Genomic DNA, 17,809 nt, shown 5'->3' with positions numbered 1-17,809 from the left:
TATTTATAGGCTACAATAGGGACCATGAGGAGAAATTAGGGTTGGGCCTCCTGACGGGCTTGGGCTTCCCATATTCGCCCAGAACACACGGCCCAAGTTCGTCAACAAATGGCTTATTCCACTAAAGGCCATTGTTGCACTACCACCCTAATCCCAAATTACGTGTCAGCGTTTATGGGCTCCATATTATATGCTCGCTGATCTCCCCGTGTTTAAGATATCGAATATTCGTTGATTAAGTCAAGTTACTGACAACTACATTAATCAACTTCTTATGTCCTTGAGTAGTACCACTCAACCTCATTGTCATGTCAGAATAAATCCACCTGCAGGGTTTACATGACAATCTTTTTGAGCTCCTCAAGGGGACATCATCAACCCGACTTCTTGCGAGACACGGATTCCTTCTATAATCAACAGCACACCTTACATATAATGTCATTACACAATCCATCGAGTTTGTTGATTCACAAATGAATCTCACTCATTGATGATTTAAAGCAATGTACAATGCATGTAAGTGCCCGTTATTATATCCGGATTAGGAAGACAAGCATCCATAATAACAGAGGCGTTTGTTCTCTTATATAGTCAGTATAAAGAGAAACAACCTCACTTGGTCTTGTTCAATACACACAAAGTATACTAGTGTAATCCTATAGTCAAGATAGACTAATACCAGATTATACTACAACCGTACCAATGGTTTATCCAAATCCATCTAGGTTGTGAACGATTACTTATACTTTATAAGGTACTGATGATATGATCTTCTGTGTGTCCACACCATATCATCTACAACATAAAATATTAGACACATGCATATAACTAATAACATATATAATATGCATAACATTTGCCCATATGATTCTCATTCAAAATATAAAGAATTAGAGTTAATACAAAAGTAATGCTTTTAGTATATATCCCTATCACAAAATTCCATCGTCCTCACCAGTTAGCCTAGCCATTCTACACTCTAATGACAACGCAACTTTCAACAAAAGAAAAGAAAGGAAAATAAGTTGGAAACTAACCTGAAGCGCTCTAGAACTTTAGCAAGAAATTGGAAAAATAGCTTGAAGGAGATAACGAACCAATACCCCTAAACCTCTCACGAAAAAAAATTTAGGATAAATCGTTTCACTTCCTCCCAAGACATACCATTAATACATCGAAGCCCTAACCAGTGTGCCGCATGACCCGCCATCTTTTCAAATTCCACAACACAAGGCAATTACTATTTTTGCTACCAAATGTTTCGCCTCCTAGCACGTGCCAAACACGTGCTAAAGTCCTCTTTCAGGAGAACGCTCTCTACAAGCAAGACGCTCACTCGAGCCCATAGGCTACATAGCCTTAGCACTTCTCACTAGTTGAAGCATACAACGCTAGACGTGACTCAATGAAGACCGCTCTACAAGAGCAGGATGCTCACTCGAGCCCACAGGATACATAACCTTAGCATTTCTCACTAGTTGAAGCATGCAACTAACGCTAGACGCGACTCAGTGAAGAATGCTCTACAAGCGCAAGACGCTCACTCGAGCTCAAAGGCTACACGGCCTAGACATTTTTTTGGAACCTACGACGCTAGACAAGTGCAACAACATCAGGCAAATTGCATTCAAGACATCAAGAAAAAGGGCAAGGAGAGTAAACATGCATTTCATAATGTAAAAGAACGAACTGCCTGAACAAGCTCAGGAAACCAATTCTTTATAACTACCGAACTGCCACTAAGGTGGAGACCAGTTCGTTTCGAACCCAAAATAAAGTAGATAATAAAGGCAAACTGCAAAGGCAAGCCCAGGTTATCAGCTCTTAATGTATCGGGCCATAGGCCATGCGACGATAAATAAAGGCGAACTGCCCAGGTTTCCCCAGGTAACCAGCTCTAATGTTTCAGGCTCAAGGCCAATCACAGGAAGGTTACTCGTACAAAGTTTTTAAACAATATGCTGAAAAGATTCAACCTGAAGCGGATCCAGCTCAACAGCGGAAAAAGGTTCGGTTAAGGTCATCGCAAGCGTGACTTCGAGATTCGTTACCAAGACGTCATTAACAGAAGGGTCAGCAACAGAAGGAGCGGTAATAGCATGCACCATGACAAGAGTAGCACTGGCATCTACAGGCGAGGGAGCCTCCCTCCCACCGGCAACCAGAAGAGCATGCTCCTCCTTGAGCCGCTCATACTTCCGCTCGGTTCTTTGCTGCACATCAAATCATTCACCTCCTTGGCCTGTAGAGTCACCACTTTGCACTTCTCAGCGAAATCATTAACTGTGTCCATCTTCCCCTTCAAATCACTCATCTCGTTAACCGCAACCGTTCTCTCCAAGGTCACGGAAACGAGCTTCGCTTTCAGATTGGCCAGCTCCTTCTGCTCAGACTTGCACCACCCGAACTGTTTCCAGTTCGTCTTTCACCCTTTCGAGCTCGCCTTTCTCTATCTCCGCGATCTGGGCCACACAGTCTTCAGCTTTTGGTAGTCAGCTATAAGCTGCACCAAATCACACAAGGTTACAATCCCAACACACAGCATGTACGGGTAACGAAATCAGTCAAACAGCAAAAAAAAACTTGATACTTACCAAACAGTGGGCCAGGTCCATTGTCATCAGATTCTCTTCTAGGTCTTTAGAATCCAGGTCCCTCATGTCCCTGTCCAGAGTCATCCCCTCCAGCAAGCAGGACGCTATGGGTGCAGACTTATAGCTACAGTCTGATCTCTTAACAAGCCGCTTCTTCCCTGTGCCTTCATCTACATACACCAAGTTGCGTTCTAGGTCGTCTTTCCCTTTAACAGAATGACCCTTACCAACAGCAAATTTCTCCTTCCCCTAAACACTAGCAGAGTCCCCCACAGCGGCAAATGGCCCAGCCTCAGTGCCCCCAGAACCCAGGACACTAAAATCGACCTCAGGACAAGAGTTATCTTCCCCCCAGCTCGCTCCACACTACCGGCACCCGAGTTGCTCCCAACACCGTGCCCAGACCCTTTAGCAACCTTCAAAGCTCGCCCTTCAGACTCCTCAGCCTTCCTCTTCAGCATATTCTTCCGCTCACGAAGGCTGGCGGCGATGTCATCCAGGTCGAAGGGGGCATCCTCAGGCCCTCCCCCCTTGTAGCGACCTCAGACCTATCACCATCAGGTCGCCTCACCGACCTATTAACACCATCCCCACTGCCAGGCCGCTCCTGAGTAGACTGGCTCTTCTTCCTAGCCTCCCTGCTGATTATACCACCATCTTCACGCTCCATGGTTGAACCACTTGATGAAGGAATCACACTCTGACCTCTGGACCTCTTCTTCTGCTGCTTCCTCTTTGCCCTGATCCCGCGTCCTCCCCTTTCAACAAAGTAACTGGCCACTTCAGGCAACTTCTCTCGCTTCTCAACACAAGTCAAACGAGCAAACTTCTCTATCACACCACATCCTTTCTTTCTGGCAATAGCGACCTCTGTAGCATAAGAAGGTCAAAGGTCAGTTCATTATAGCATATCAACATACAAAACAGAGACATGTATAAACCAAACAACCTAGTACGTACCGGTAAAATTACAAATCCTAGTCTCCACACTAAACCCAGAGATGCAATAATTCCCAACTATCAAAAATCCTAGTCTCCACTTCAGTCTAGCGTTCCCCCATCCAGAACGCTAGACTTTCCAGTTAAAGTCTGTAAGCTAAAATTGTTAGCTCTAGATCGTTTCACAACAAAGTGCTCAGCAATATCCACAACACCAATGTTTTATTCTCCACTCTCATTCAAAAGATCGAATACCCTAACCAAATGTCATGTGTTCCCAACAAACTGGCAGGGCGCTTTCTCAAAAAAATTTAAAAACTCACATGTCAACCTAGAAAACGGTAATCTCAACCCCGCTCTAAGTTGCCCCTCACAAATAACCACACCATAATCACGGGGGACGAACACGTTACTAAAAACGTCAGCGTCCTCACCCAGTTCGTGAATCTCCAGATCGCTTACACGAATATCATAAGCACGCCTCAATTCACCAAAGCTTTTCAGAGCTCGCTTATCTACTACCCTAGGAGGCAACCCACTAGAGGATGATGCACCAGAACTGCTCGCCACTGCAACCACAGATTCAGAACTAACCTCCTCTATCTCCTCACTCAATGAAACCTCTCGAATCTCTTCAGATCGAGTATCATCTGAATCAGACATACTTCCTCTTCTTTAACAAGTTATCAACAACAACCAAACAACTACAAACGACCTCACAACCTAACAGAAAAAGCAAAATGGCAGAAAGAAATCGCAAAACAAAGATGACAGAAAAGAAACTAACCTTACGCTCTCGTTCTCAGTCAGGTGCAAAGTGATGAAACCCTCAGTTCTCCAGGCATATATCGAAAGCCACCGGTTCGTTTCCCGAAGAAGTGTAATCATTTTATTTAGCCCTAGTGTGCCACGTATCCCCACAAAATGAGGCGGTTCAGTAACAACCTTTCAAATCAGCCGTCCCACGTGCCTTCCACGTGCAAACTTAAATCTTTCACCAAATAGCTACAAAAAAAAAACAACAACAAACGACCTACTGAGAGGGGGCTGTGTGAGGGAGTAATACACAACCAATGTATATTAAGCACGTGTCCAACACAACAAGACGACCACACTCATCCATACGTCCAACTCGCTTATGATCAGCTCATACAAGTCAAGCGACCTCATCAACACTTAACGCTCTGCCCTTAAGCGACAATATCGAGCGATAGCGCGCCCGGAATGCTCACATCAGCCAGCACCACAACGGCTAGTAACGTATGGCCTGGCTGTCACCTTAAAGACCGGAGCTTCAGATATACACACCATTACTCCACCACAAGACGCCTTCATAGCTCATTAAATGTCATCAAGTCCAGAACTTGACCTGACACAAGAAAGAAGGAAGTGCGGGCATCTTTGCCTATATAAAGAAGAGGAGGAACTATGTCTAACCTAATTCAAGTTCCCCCCAGAGAAAGAACCTGATATGTAGGCAGTTCATCCATACAAACTCGGTCAAACCCAGTCAACTAATCCATCTCCCCCAAGTTACCTTCTCCAGTAAGGTTAGACGAAATATAACCTTTACACATTCTATGTAGATAATATCAATGAAGGGATGACTCCGTTGTCAGACAACTAAATGAACCGCGGGGCAATGGATCATGACCGCGGTACCCTAAAATACTTGGTGGAGAACCATAAACATAGAAGTGAGGAGAAGCATGAGATGAAGAGACAGATGGACGGCCTAGGAAAGAGGGAATCGGAGAGGTATAAAAAGAAAGTGTGGAGAAAGAAAAAAGGAGAGGAGAAAAAAATACCTAGAGAGAGGAGGAATAGAGAGAAAAGAGGATACAACAGTAATGATGAACAATATCGGGTATAATGGCTCCCCCTGTCTAGTCCACAAGTCGGAGGCACATAGACCTTATGGTCTTCCGTTGATAAGGAAAGACAATTTGACATTAGAAATGCTTCAGAATTAAATTGACCCTATGAAATGCCTTTGATCATTGGGTTAAGCCGGTAAGGACCTGGCAAGTGTTATAATTCAAAAAAATAACAAATTCTTGGTTGTATTTCCTACGAGTGCGATGTTCTTCATCCACTAAAAGTTCGGGTTATGGTTCTATAAGAAGTTACACCTTGTACGTTCTGCAATAGCTCAACCTACATCACGCAATTAAACCATCTCTGAACTGAGTCAGTTATCCAACAACGTCTTGTTCACTAAGCATTATGTCAGAATGAAAATGGTTCCGAGAGCTATTTTCAGTATATCCGCTGCAGTTAGGCGAGCTTTAGGAAGAATAACGCGTATCTTAGCATATCCTTAAGCTCTAAAATCTCTACTCTCTAGTGTTAAAGAGCCTCATCAAAATTCATACTGGGAGGACAAAATTCTATATATGAAAAATTTTTCTTTCTTTCTATTTTTTTACTCCTCAAATACAATGCGGAATAGAATAACCAAGTGAGATCCAGTCATTCAGAGTCTCCGGAGTTACGACTTTGAAATCGGGGGGAGCCCTCCACCTCCTCTAACTGAAATGGTGGAACTATGGAAAGAACTGTTACTCAATGGCACAGAATCCAGAAACAAAACTATAACCGTGATATCGTCATGGAAATGTCTTCTAACCCCACGGTCGATCTTTTTCATGTCTGAGTACCTCATCTCTCTTTTCTTTGCTGCCTCTCGCAGTGCCGCCTTAACAAGTCTCCTTGCTATACCCTAGGCAATATGAATTTCAATAACATTAATCAAGTCTATCACACATATAAAACAAGAAAAAAGAAAGAAAGATGGAGTTATTACATTACGCGGATTAATGTGGACAATGTCGACTGCCTCTTCATTGCTAAGGTGCTCCCATAGACCATCAGATGCAAATATAAGAAATTGATCCTGGGGTTGGAGTTTCTGAACTAATATTGATGGTTCAGAACTAAGGATTGGTTTATGGAAAGGTTCAGGCAATCTAAACTTCGCTAACAAAGGCTCTCTGTTGAACTCTGTCTTCTTCAGATAAGCATCACCAATGGATCTTGAAATCTGCAAGAACCACAAATTCAGATGGCCTAAGTATGGACATAAGATAGAGAGAATTATCAAAGAGAAATCTGAGTAATCGTAAAAGAACATCACCTGTATAAGACCCTTTACACGCCAAACTTTGTGTTTTAAAACCACAATCTGTGAATCATCAGGATGCAGCAACCGCAGCTCCTCTCTTACAGATTCATTACTTGCATTATGCTCCGTCGAGAACTGAATAGCACTGACATCCCTGCTTGCCTTTTCAGATCTCCCTAAAACCACTCGGGAATCTCCGGCATTAGCAATATATAATGTTCCTTCACATATGATTCCTACCAAACAGCATGATCCCACCGAAGCAAGTTGTGGCTTGTTAAGCCACTGTTTCCGTACAAGACAGAGGAAATCTTCTTCTGTTGCAGAATATGCTTTACGAATAACGCCAGCCGACATATCCTGATGCTCAGATGTGAATTCTGCACAACACCATAGCTATTAACAATTTATACTGGAAAAGAAAGGAAAATAATCAACGAGAAGACATACACTAAGACTCAGTTTTTTGAACTCTCTTCTTGCACATTTCCCATCAGTAGTAATTCCTGTTCTTTTGTGTTCTTTATTCCATCTTTTTAATTAACAAAAGAAAAATAAAAGCTTTATATCTCTTGGACAAGAAGATGGACCGCCTAGTGAATTACAATAAAAAAGTACTGAAAAGGAATGGGTGAGACTGAAAATGACATGTATATGTACTGGCGTATACAAGGATAATTGCCCAACTAAAAACGGTTCAGGATGAAAGAGAGTAGCAAGAGTAGGAATCCATATCCTAAACGCAATAAATGAGATGATCACAGAGAAAAAGGTTCATTGTTCTGGAAGCGCAGTCACATTCTACAGCAAACGCTATGGAAGGGTTACCATTGCCTGACCAGAACTAGTCACACTTGGTATAACCTGATGTAATGAACACTAACAAGTGTTTTCTTAGAGTAGTTCAAATTGTTTCATATCAGTTAGTTTGTAAAAATAATATTAGACCAAGTGTAATATACAAATTTTAGCATCGCAAAGTACAAAATACAAATAGTAATTGGAGAAAGAACATACTCTTGACATTTTTAAACAAGTGTTCGTTCACAAAGCGGGCAGTCTCCGGTCCTCCATGTCCATCATAGATCCCAACAAATGTTCCTCGAGGACCCGAATTCATTGAACTCAAAGGTCCTGACTCGACTTGGCATTGATCCTCTAACAAGTTATTGGCTTGAATAACTGCCATGGAGAAGTCTCCATTAACATGACGTCCCAAATCCTTATACCACAACAACCCGTCAACTCGACCACTGTCTCCTTTGCTTCTACCATAACTTCCTTGTTCACCCTCCACCGAAGGCTTCCAACATGGTATAACCATTTTCTTGACCCCAGACGATACCAAAGTTCGCGCCTCTTTCATCCTGCAAACTGGGTATTGATATGCTTATATAGTATTGATCCAACCTCTGCTAAAATCTAAGCCCAACCAATATACAAGTTCCTTAAATTATGTACCAGAAACCAACACTATATATCCCAGACACCAATATGTGGAGATAATCTTGAATATAAAACAAAATGGGCATGGGCTAAAACTTGAGTATACGAAGACTGTGAGACAACAAAGCAACAGAGCGTTTAATAGTGTTCAGAGAATTTAGAAGGGATGTTCACCTTGCATGCAATACCTTGAATCTGAATCTATATGTTGGGTTTTTGACAGACCCCCATATCTATGGCATTGATCATGTAGAGAGACAACTTCTGATCCCCAACTACAGATCAAAGAGAGATTCTGGAATGGATAAGAACAAGAGATTTGTACGTTTTGGTTTGGTTTTGGAGTTTCTTTTTAATATGGAATATCTTTTATTATTGTAAAAATAATGGAGTGAGTCAGAGAGATGTTCTGGTTGAAAAAATGGATGGATCCTGCTTTGTTTTTTCATGAGACATTATTACTTTTTTTGTTCCTGTTCATCAAGTCTTTTTTTTCCTGGCAAAGATTACTATAAAAAACATAAATGCTTAAGAGAGCTTGTTAGAGCGTGTTTTTCTTGTTAATACGTTGGTTGGGCTATGACTTTGACTCCAATATTTTTGGCACTTTTTGCTCGTTTCCATGACTCACTCTTCTTTCCCAATTCTTGTCCATTGCATTCATTTTCTTTTTGGAATGAAGCAAAAATACAATGGAATTTTGCCTCCATGTATTTGCATATTATGCCTCTCTACCAATAACAACCAGAATATTGAATATATATAGTTCTTTCCATTAACTCACCATTTTGATTTTGCAGTTTCGCAATATAGTAAGCACTAAGCACTAAGCAGAGTAATGTACCTTAAGAGTAAGAGGCGAGATCTTCTCCGCCCGGGTGGAATACTTAAGGTTTTACACCTCACAAAAATATATTGACACCTGTCCACTCATTTAACCCCAAAATTAATGCAACAAACAGAATTAGACGGAAAAAAAAACGCCTACAAATTAGGAAGATTCCTTACGTGGGTAGATAAAAGTAAAATGACATTGACGCCTGAAAGCAGCTTGGATTCCTCAACCAAAATATTAACTACAAAACTTCTCAAAATGTCTTAAGTGGTGTGCGCTTCACCACTCGAGTCAAACTTGCATAGATAAGTTTGTGTCATACTTGATGTTTGTTACCCTCACAGTTGTTATATTCCCATAGTTGGTTCTTTCTGAGTTCTGACCACTGCTACTGCTGAAGATCCTGTTTCATTGAACAAGTTGGTACAGTTACTAGAGTCGTGTCTAGCTGCAATCGCCTTTTTTACGTTACCTCGCTTCTTTTGACAGTGTGGCCTTCATCAACTATTATTTCTTGATGGACTACAGGAAGATTCACAGAGATGTGGTATTGTGGATACGCTCGTGAGTTAGACAAGACCTTCAAACTTATTTGGAAGTTTTGGTAAACTGTTCTTATTCTCATACTCTTTCCTTATTTTTAGTGATTTGTTTTTTGATTGTTTAACACCGTTACTACCTTCAGTTTGGGTGTTAAATGAGTGGACATGTGTCGATTTATTTTTGTAAGGTGTTAAAGCTTGAGTTTTCCACCCGGGCAGAGAAGATCTGGCCTCTAACAGTAAATATAAGAGAATAATTTTGTGGACATACAACTATTTGTTGTCCACAAGACCTCATGTGGTGATTGGTGGAGAGGCTGCCCCAGAAAAACTATTTACCTGCCCGAAAAAATTATTTATCTGGCCCACAAAGTGTTTGGACCAATGAGAAGTGTTGTTTGTGGACAAGTCTGTCCACAAATTCGCTTTCTAAATATAATTGGCTAATTAAGGAAATACATGAATAAATAGGATGGGTCTTTTTGCTTTTGGTCTTCCTAAATAATTGGTATTTGGGGTTTGGTTCGCACTAATCACCTTATTAGGCTTTGGTCCTCCTTACTAATAGTCAACCAAGTTTATTGTTTGTTGGCTGTTGGTATTTTATAAATACCCATCATACCCTTATGTGTGTGAGGCACGTGTCAACTTGGTTGACTGTTAGTTAGGAGCACCAAAGCCTAATAAGGCGATTAGTGCGGACCAAATCCCAAATACCAATTATTTAGGAGGATCAAAACCTAAAAGACCCAAAAGAAAAATAAACATGTGTCAAAATCGATAAATGATGCGGACCAAACCCCAAATATTGATTATTTAGGATGACCAAAACCTAAAAAAACCCGAAAGAAAATGGAAGAGTTTAGTTTAGTTTCCCACTTTTTTCCTACCGTATTTTTAAGATTGTGATAATACACATGTCTGTATAACAATGTTTTATATCAAGTTAATCTATACAATATGCTAGGTTCCACTGTGTAAAAAAATCATGAAATATGATTAGATTTAAGAAAACAATAACACAGAAATTTTTCAACCCACACTCAAAAACTTGTAAGAAATAATATTCACCGTCGATGTAGAAATATATAACTGCATAACCAGCCTTCACAAAATACCTGCAACATCACCTGTGAGTCCTTGTAATAATTGTTTCTGCATAAAGAGAATTGTCCCAAATTTAAGGTCTTTTAGGTTTTGGTCCTCGAACTGATAAATCCGCACATACTCGTAACGGCAAATAACGCTCGATCACAGTTTTTTTTTAAACGATTATGGGAGTTTAGGCGGACCCAACCTGTATTAATTAAACTCTTTGGTACATCTTACCTATAACATCTTCCTCCACTATTACATTTAGATCATACATGAGAGGAGGGAAGCCATAAAAGGTCTCTCCTGGATTTATAATTATATCCAGAGTAGTACTAGTCATAGCAAATATATCAGCAACTATATTCGTTTCCGTATACACATGGGAAATCTTAACCGATTCAAACTTGTTCATGAGTTCCCAAATGGCTTCAACAAGGTCAATACAGTACCAACGACTTACCTCCATTTTGTTAATAACTTGAATAGCTCTCATGGAGTCAGACTCGACCAAGATCTTTAAGCAATTCACACTAAGTGCTGCTAAAAGGCCCGCCTCAATACCTTTTAATTCTTAGATTATCACAGATCGAAGGTTTGCATTTCCCAAATATAAGAGTATGGGTATACCCTCATGATTCCTCAAAAGGCCTCCATATCCAGCACTGTCATCATTGACCGATCCATCAGCATTGATTTTAACATAGCCTATTGGTGGCTTAGTCCACTGGACTAATTCTACAACTTTCTGCTTATACTTGATCTCGATGCCAAGCCTAGTTGTCATTCTTCTGGTTGCATGGGAAGAATCATCAGTTTCCTTAATTACTCGTTGGAGGTAGGTTCTCATCTTATCTATGATATGCCTACTTATCGACTCAGCAGTGTGGGATTTATTTCTAAATTAACCTCCTGCTATTTCGTTCATTCCATATCACATACACTGCTGCACATATCATGTTTCTAGCAATCTCACTAGAAATCGAGCTGCTTTTAGTGAATCTCAGGAGTGACTGCCACTCTAACGAGGATTCACGCACTGAAGTTCCCATTCCCAATCTATCTTTGACAGTTTCCCACACCTTCTTAGAGAAATCACAATTGAAAAAAAGGTGTTTTGAGTTTTCTGGATGAGCATCACAAAAACAACATTTTGAATGAGTAAGGACCTTTCTATGAATAAAGCAATCTTGTGTATCAAGGCAACCAGCAAACAGTTGCCAGGTAATAAAGGAATGTTTTGGGACATTGTACTTACCCCACACCATTTTGTACCAACTGACCTTTTCTCTCATTCTTTTGATCGCCATGTATGTTGACTTTGTGGAAAAAAGACCTGAGCTTATAACTGTCCATACTACCATATCCTGAGACAGATTAACATTAATGGAAGTTTGCAGGATGTTCATCTTTAACTCACCATCTAGTAAATTATGAACAAGTTCATTCCATGACCCATTTGTGATAAGAACACTGACTTTGGCATCATCTGGGACATGTAGAAGATTTCTAGCTTGGGCATTGTGAAGTAGTAGCCTTTAGGATATCCAAGGGTCATGCCATAAACTTGTTCCTTCCCCATTTGCTACCAAGCATTTGATATATCTCCGGGCTATTTTTATGTGTTTCAGGACACACTGCTGGACCCAAGAACAATCAAGAGGAACCTTCATAGTCCAGAAGTGCTTATTTCTTATATGGTACTCCCAAGTCCATTGATAAGCACCCAAAACTGTAATACTAAACCCCATAGAGACATAACATTTTGGTTAATTATGTGTTTAATAATCATAAAACAATTATATTTTCGTACTTTTACAGGTTTTCGTAGTTAACGTGAATATGATGATAAAACTTGCATCAAAGTACGGGAATACTGTGCATACTCGAAGTCTTCCCACTCAGCCCCAGTGAAGCCTAACAGAGCCTGACTAGAGCCGAATATTCCAAAGAAACCAGTGCAGAATAGGTCCACGTGTAAAGAAGCAGCAAACTTCTGAAGCTCACATATTTCAAACCTGGACGCCGATTTCGGCAAGTGAACTGGAAGAACAACCAGGGCGACGAGCTCTACGCAAAGACAGAAGGTTGTAAAAACACCAAAATCCGAGCCGCCATGGGACACAATACGTGGACCCACTCTGCAGGGCCACAAGAAATGATGAGTCATCATGCATAAACAAGTGGCAAGACGCTTGTGTACCACCTTGCAAATAAAGAAAAGACAAAACAAGAAATTAATACATGATTTGATGTTTGGAAAGAAGAAAAGACAAACTTTGTTAATACAAAGTTTGGATTTTTAGAAATAGGAAAGGACAAAACTTATAAATGGAAGGCTTCACGTGAGATTCAAAAGGGGTATATAGTTTGATGTTGGAGAAAGAGGGGGAGACTTCAATTCTTGCAATTTCCATTCCAGTACTTACATTTCATACAGTAGTAGTTTCCTTTATTTTAAAACTTGTATTAGGTTGGTACAGTAAGTAGTCACTTCAATAAAATCTATTTTCTTCAAGTTAAATTCTTGTTCTTCATTAACTTCTTTTTACTTATACATTGCATACAACAAAAACAATCAATCCATCCAAGGACCATGAGCTAAAATCCTCCCAAAGGGAGGGTTAATGATGCTCATGTGAGGATCAGGTCACATTTTAATGTTCCAAAATCACTACTTAGAAAATAGGTTTAGATTATACATCCGGTCCCAAAATGATTGAGTCTGGCCAAGTTTGGAGTGCTGATACTCCAGAACAGTCTCACGAGAGACCCAGTTTACACTAAGTCCAGTCTCGTGCGAGACCCTATGGTGGTCGTTAGCCCTCTGGTTTGTCCAGCTGATGTAAAATCAAACCAGGAGCTGAAATGATATTCTAGAGATGGAATGTTAGTTCAACTCCTTATGCTAGTGAGATGAACTCAGAGATGAGTGCATCTCACTAGGGATCGATACTCAACGCCGTCTCGGGTTTGTCTATGAACTCGAGATGGATTAGAGTTGTAGTAATATGGTACTCTAACTGTTGAAACTGACCTTGTATGATTATGATTAACCCTTTTTCATGTATATCTCTCTTTAGTTTACGTAGAAATCAATCGTTGTTATTTTACGTTACTTGCATTCTAAGTTTTAATTAAGCAACAAAATAAAATCCTACTCACTAAAGGTTGTAAATCCAGTTGTGAACCTTGCCTAGTCCTAAGATATGGATGAACCCTTACTCGACCTATGCTACCAGCCCACGTGAGTAAGGTAACTTGACTAATCAAACGCTTACAGACTTTGGACTTTAGACTTTGGACTACGGACTTCAAAAGACAATAAAACCCAAAAGGACTGTTTATCAAATTGCGCCGCTACACGCCTAAGGACTCCGGACAATTAACATAACAATTGAAATACATCTTTGGACAACCCCCCCCTCTCCTACCCCCTCATCTTTTCAATTTTCATTTATTTTGCGATACTAACATTTCTTTTACCTGCCTGTACCAACTTTTATTTTTTTGCTTACAGGTATCTGTGAAACAGATCGGGATTATCATCATTAACACATTCTAAGAATTTTGTAGGAAGTTGAAGTACTGCTCTGATCAACTAGTCTCAGACGAGACTTTTCAAGGTAGCGCGCAAGACTAACCTGGAGTATCAGCACTCCAGTTTTCAGTCCCAAGTCACTTCCCTTCTCAGTGCTATTTTGGACTCTCTGGACCTGTTCAACTAACTTCTAATACGTTCACGAGCTCAGGAGTTAATTCGGTCGTTTAATTCTAATAGGTGAAGTTGCGGGACACCATGTTTCGCATTCTTAAACTCCTCAAACTTTGTTGAGGAATTTATTTGGTTGATTGCTATAACCTATTTTTACATCGAATAATTGTATGTTGGCATGAGAATTCTTTGTATGGATAGAAATTTTCCTAAGTATGTGTGGTTCGTCATTTGACGTTAACACGATTAATATGATTCGAATATATTTTGATGTAGGCGTGATTTCAAACCACCTGCTTAGATTATTTTTGTATGTGTATGTTACATCCATTCACGTACACGGCATTACTTTGCATGAGTTTGTTGTCGATATTCCTCTAGCTCGCATATAGTTGCACGTGTAGGTTTTATTTTATGTATGCATAGCTATATATTATTGCATGCGTAGGACATGTTTCTATTCACGTATAAGTAATATGGAGTTGCATGTGTAGACTTCCTGTGTAAAACTAACATATGTTAATTGCATGATTAGTCATCTATTTTGGCATCTCTAGTCTTTATTTGCATGTTTCGTAATCACATGTTTAGGCTACATATACGGTTGTGCGAATATATTACCTGTGTTTTCCCAACTTCTCCATAATACATTAATTACGTAAACAAAAAAAACCCAAAAAAAAATGTATATATATATATATATATCCTAATAATCATATTAATAATAATCGCATAATATACCATCATCAATCATCATCCTATTCCATCAGTGTCTAGCAAACTTGAAAGAATGAGGTTACCTAATTAAGGAACTAACGTACTAGCACCACAACCTCTCTCAATTCTCTCACTTGACCTGGCTGCTGGAATATTCCCACATTATTCTAGCTTACCTGCTCACGTTATCAACAGCTCAGGAGGACGTGGTTTACCTCTCTCCTTCCGTAATTCCTAATCCTCATGTCATAATTCGTTTCTTATGAGCCTAAAATTAAAATTTGTGTTTGCATGAGACTACGGTCTGGTACTAATAAGGAATCAGAACATACCTATCATCGCCAAAAATAAGATAAACAACTGCATAAGTTATCCACTAGACATAGTTCTTTCTCCGGAAACCAACCTCTTCAAATATCTTAGTTGCCATTACCTCCCATAGTTATGCCCCAGGAAAATCCCACAGTCGAGAAACTCTTTTCGGACTTCTATACTGCCTTATAGGAAGGACCCGCTTCCTGCATTAAACTAGATGAGATTGCAGGTGATTTTCGCATTCCACCAAACGTTTTCTGTTTGTTACCTGTTTACTATGGTCTAAACCATGAAAAACCGTACAATCACCTTCGTCGGATTCAACAAGTGGCCACCAATTTCCACCATCCAACCGTTACCAACGAACAAGTCTTGCTTAGGTTGTTTCCCTTCACCATAGCTGATAAAGCTTCAGTTTGGCTCACGGGCGAAGCATCGCAATCCCTTGACACATGGGCCAAGCTCGTACAAGCATTCATGATAAAGTTTTATACTCAAAAGAAAACTACTGAGATGCTTCAAAAGATTCAATTCTTTCGCCAGCATCCCAGGAATCCTTTACGGAAGCATAGAGCAGATTTACTGATCTGCTTCTCGAATGTCCCCATCATCAACTCGACACCGCTGTCTTAGTCTGGTCATTCTTTAATGGTCTCTCTGACCATCAAAAGGAAACATTAGATATCATGAACAGCGGTTGTTTTATGGACAAATGCGCTATTGAAGCATACACTTTTCTCGAGAAATAGGTTTCACGAAACAACCATTGGGGTAACACTGATTCTTCCAGATCTTCTAAAGACACTCCTACCAAAGTTACCTCTATGTTCGAGGTCAAACCCTATCCAAAATTAAAAACTCTGATCGAATCACTAACCAAAAAAGTCGATGCTCTTTCTATTCAAGTGAATGATCAAAAGCCCAAACAAGTCATGGCCGCCAATGCTTCCCCATGTCTTCTTTGCTTAAGTCTTGAGCATTCCGATTCTTATTGTCCTCTGGCATACGAGTGTCCTCCCCAACCATCTGAAGAGGCTTGTGCTTTCAACATCCCTAAGGCACCTTGGCGACAACATCTGAATTTGGCTTGGCGCACACCTACCCAACAGCCAACTCCTCTGGGTTTCAACAACCCTCCTGTACGGCCATCCACGAACTACAATTCCTATCATCAAGGAAATCCTCCACAATTTCCGCAAGGGCAAAGTCAGTTTCCCAACACCGCCAATATAGGGTACCAAAATAACCACAGTCTTGTTCTCGCTAATCCAGGTTATGATTACCAAAATCAACCCATAAACAATAATCGTGAACTTGTTCCTGCTGCCCCCACTGGTACAATCCTCTGCCAATAAAACAACTGAAACTTTACTGACTTACATAAATCAACAGTCTCAAATCCTAGCATCTATCCAACAGTCTCTTCAGCTGTTAACACAAGATAAAAGTTAAAAAGGCGTGTTTCCTGCGCAAGCAGTTCCCAACCCTAACCCACAAACACTACCTTTGAACTCACCAATGCACCACGATCTACTAATCCCAGCTAGGGTGAGGTGAATGCCATCACCACCCTTCGTTTTGGTCGAACCGTCGACAATCACATACGTATGCCAAACATTCAACCGACGAAAGTCGTGGCTGACGTCCTTCCAACTCCTACCTCGCAACCTATAGCAGACAAAGTTGTTCCTTCCGAATTGGCAACCACGTCCCTGGGGAAAGACGCCACGGATCCATATGCGTGATTCTGCCCAAAAGCTCCGTTCCCTGCCCGTTTGGTAAAGAACAAACCTGGCGAGTATTTCGATGAGATCCGAGAAACCTTCAAAAATTTGACCATAAACCTACCTTTTCTCGATGCACTTAAGCATTTTCCCAAGCATGCCAAGTTTTTGAAGGACATGTGCACCACCAAACGATGAACGAATGTTTCTCAACAAGCGTTCCTCACTGAGCAGTTTCCCTCCATTACTGCTACCAATGGTGTGGTTAAATACAAATACCCAGGTCGACCAACTGTACCATGCACGTTGGACGACAAGTATACCACTACCGCCCTTTTAGACCTAGGCGCAAGTGTTAACTTACTTCCCTACTACTTATTTAAGCAGTTAGGTCTTCATGAATTAAAACCTACCAACATGCATGACCCTGGAACTCGCAGATCGTTCCATCAAGTACCCAGAGGGCATAGTAGAAAACGTCCTAGTCAAGGTCCAAGATTTTTACTATCTAGTTGATTTTGTCATTCTAAATACTGAAGTTGCCTGTGACTCCATTCCTATCATTTTAGGACATCCATTTCTTGCAACAACTAATGCTCTCATCAATTGTCGCGATGGTTCAATGACAATGTCTTTCGAGAACCTTTATGTAGAAGTCAATGTGTTCAACTTAATGAAACAACTTCCCGATACTGACATGGAGGGTGAGATTAGCATGGTTGATAGTCTGGCACATGATTATTTCATAAACTCTTTTCCCACAGAT

The 17,809-nt window shown here is 40.5% G+C and overlaps 1 protein-coding gene and 2 long non-coding RNA genes across 6 annotated transcripts; 1 reads left to right on the top strand and 2 right to left on the bottom strand.

Annotated features, from left to right (window-relative positions):
• Nucleotides 1–1,679: 1,679 nt before the first annotated feature.
• LOC147481757 (uncharacterized) lies at nt 1,680–4,703 on the bottom strand. Of its 2 annotated transcripts, none has more exons than XR_015205178.1 (3): nt 3,555–4,703; nt 2,595–3,464; nt 1,680–2,503 (listed from the first exon to the last, which is right to left on the bottom strand). It is a non-coding gene; the product is annotated as an uncharacterized LOC147481757 (long non-coding RNA). The 2 variants fall into 2 exon arrangements; XR_015205179.1 differs by having other exon boundaries at nt 4,321–4,703.
• Nucleotides 4,704–5,820: 1,117 nt separating this feature from the next.
• On the bottom strand, nt 5,821–8,451 carry LOC147481756 (putative protein phosphatase 2C 38). 3 transcript variants are annotated; one of them, XM_086577891.1, is made up of 5 exons: nt 8,278–8,451; nt 7,675–8,031; nt 6,670–7,037; nt 6,340–6,576; nt 5,821–6,255 (listed from the first exon to the last, which is right to left on the bottom strand). In XM_086577891.1, the coding sequence occupies exons 1-5, from the start codon at nt 8,282–8,284 to the stop codon at nt 6,025–6,027; spliced, it is 1,200 nt and encodes a 399-aa protein (XP_086434017.1). In that variant the 5' UTR covers nt 8,285–8,451; the 3' UTR covers nt 5,821–6,024. The 3 variants fall into 3 exon arrangements, with proteins under 3 accessions (XP_086434017.1, XP_086434016.1, XP_086434015.1); XM_086577890.1 differs by having other exon boundaries at nt 5,821–6,248; nt 8,278–8,421; XM_086577889.1 differs by having other exon boundaries at nt 7,675–8,024; nt 8,278–8,415.
• Nucleotides 8,452–9,115: 664 nt separating this feature from the next.
• Nucleotides 9,116–13,050, top strand: LOC147481755 (uncharacterized). The gene is made up of 3 exons (XR_015205745.1): nt 9,116–9,542; nt 12,204–12,272; nt 12,394–13,050. It is a non-coding gene; the product is annotated as an uncharacterized LOC147481755 (long non-coding RNA).
• The last annotated feature ends 4,759 nt before the right edge of the window (nt 13,051–17,809 follow it).

Source organism: Coptis chinensis, chromosome 8, assembly GCF_015680905.1.
Source record: "Coptis chinensis isolate HL-2020 chromosome 8, ASM1568090v1, whole genome shotgun sequence".
Classification (NCBI taxonomy): Eukaryota; Viridiplantae; Streptophyta; class Magnoliopsida; order Ranunculales; family Ranunculaceae; genus Coptis; species Coptis chinensis.
The sequence above is the reverse complement of the archived record's forward strand: the minus strand, read 5'-3'. Positions and strand labels throughout refer to the sequence as shown.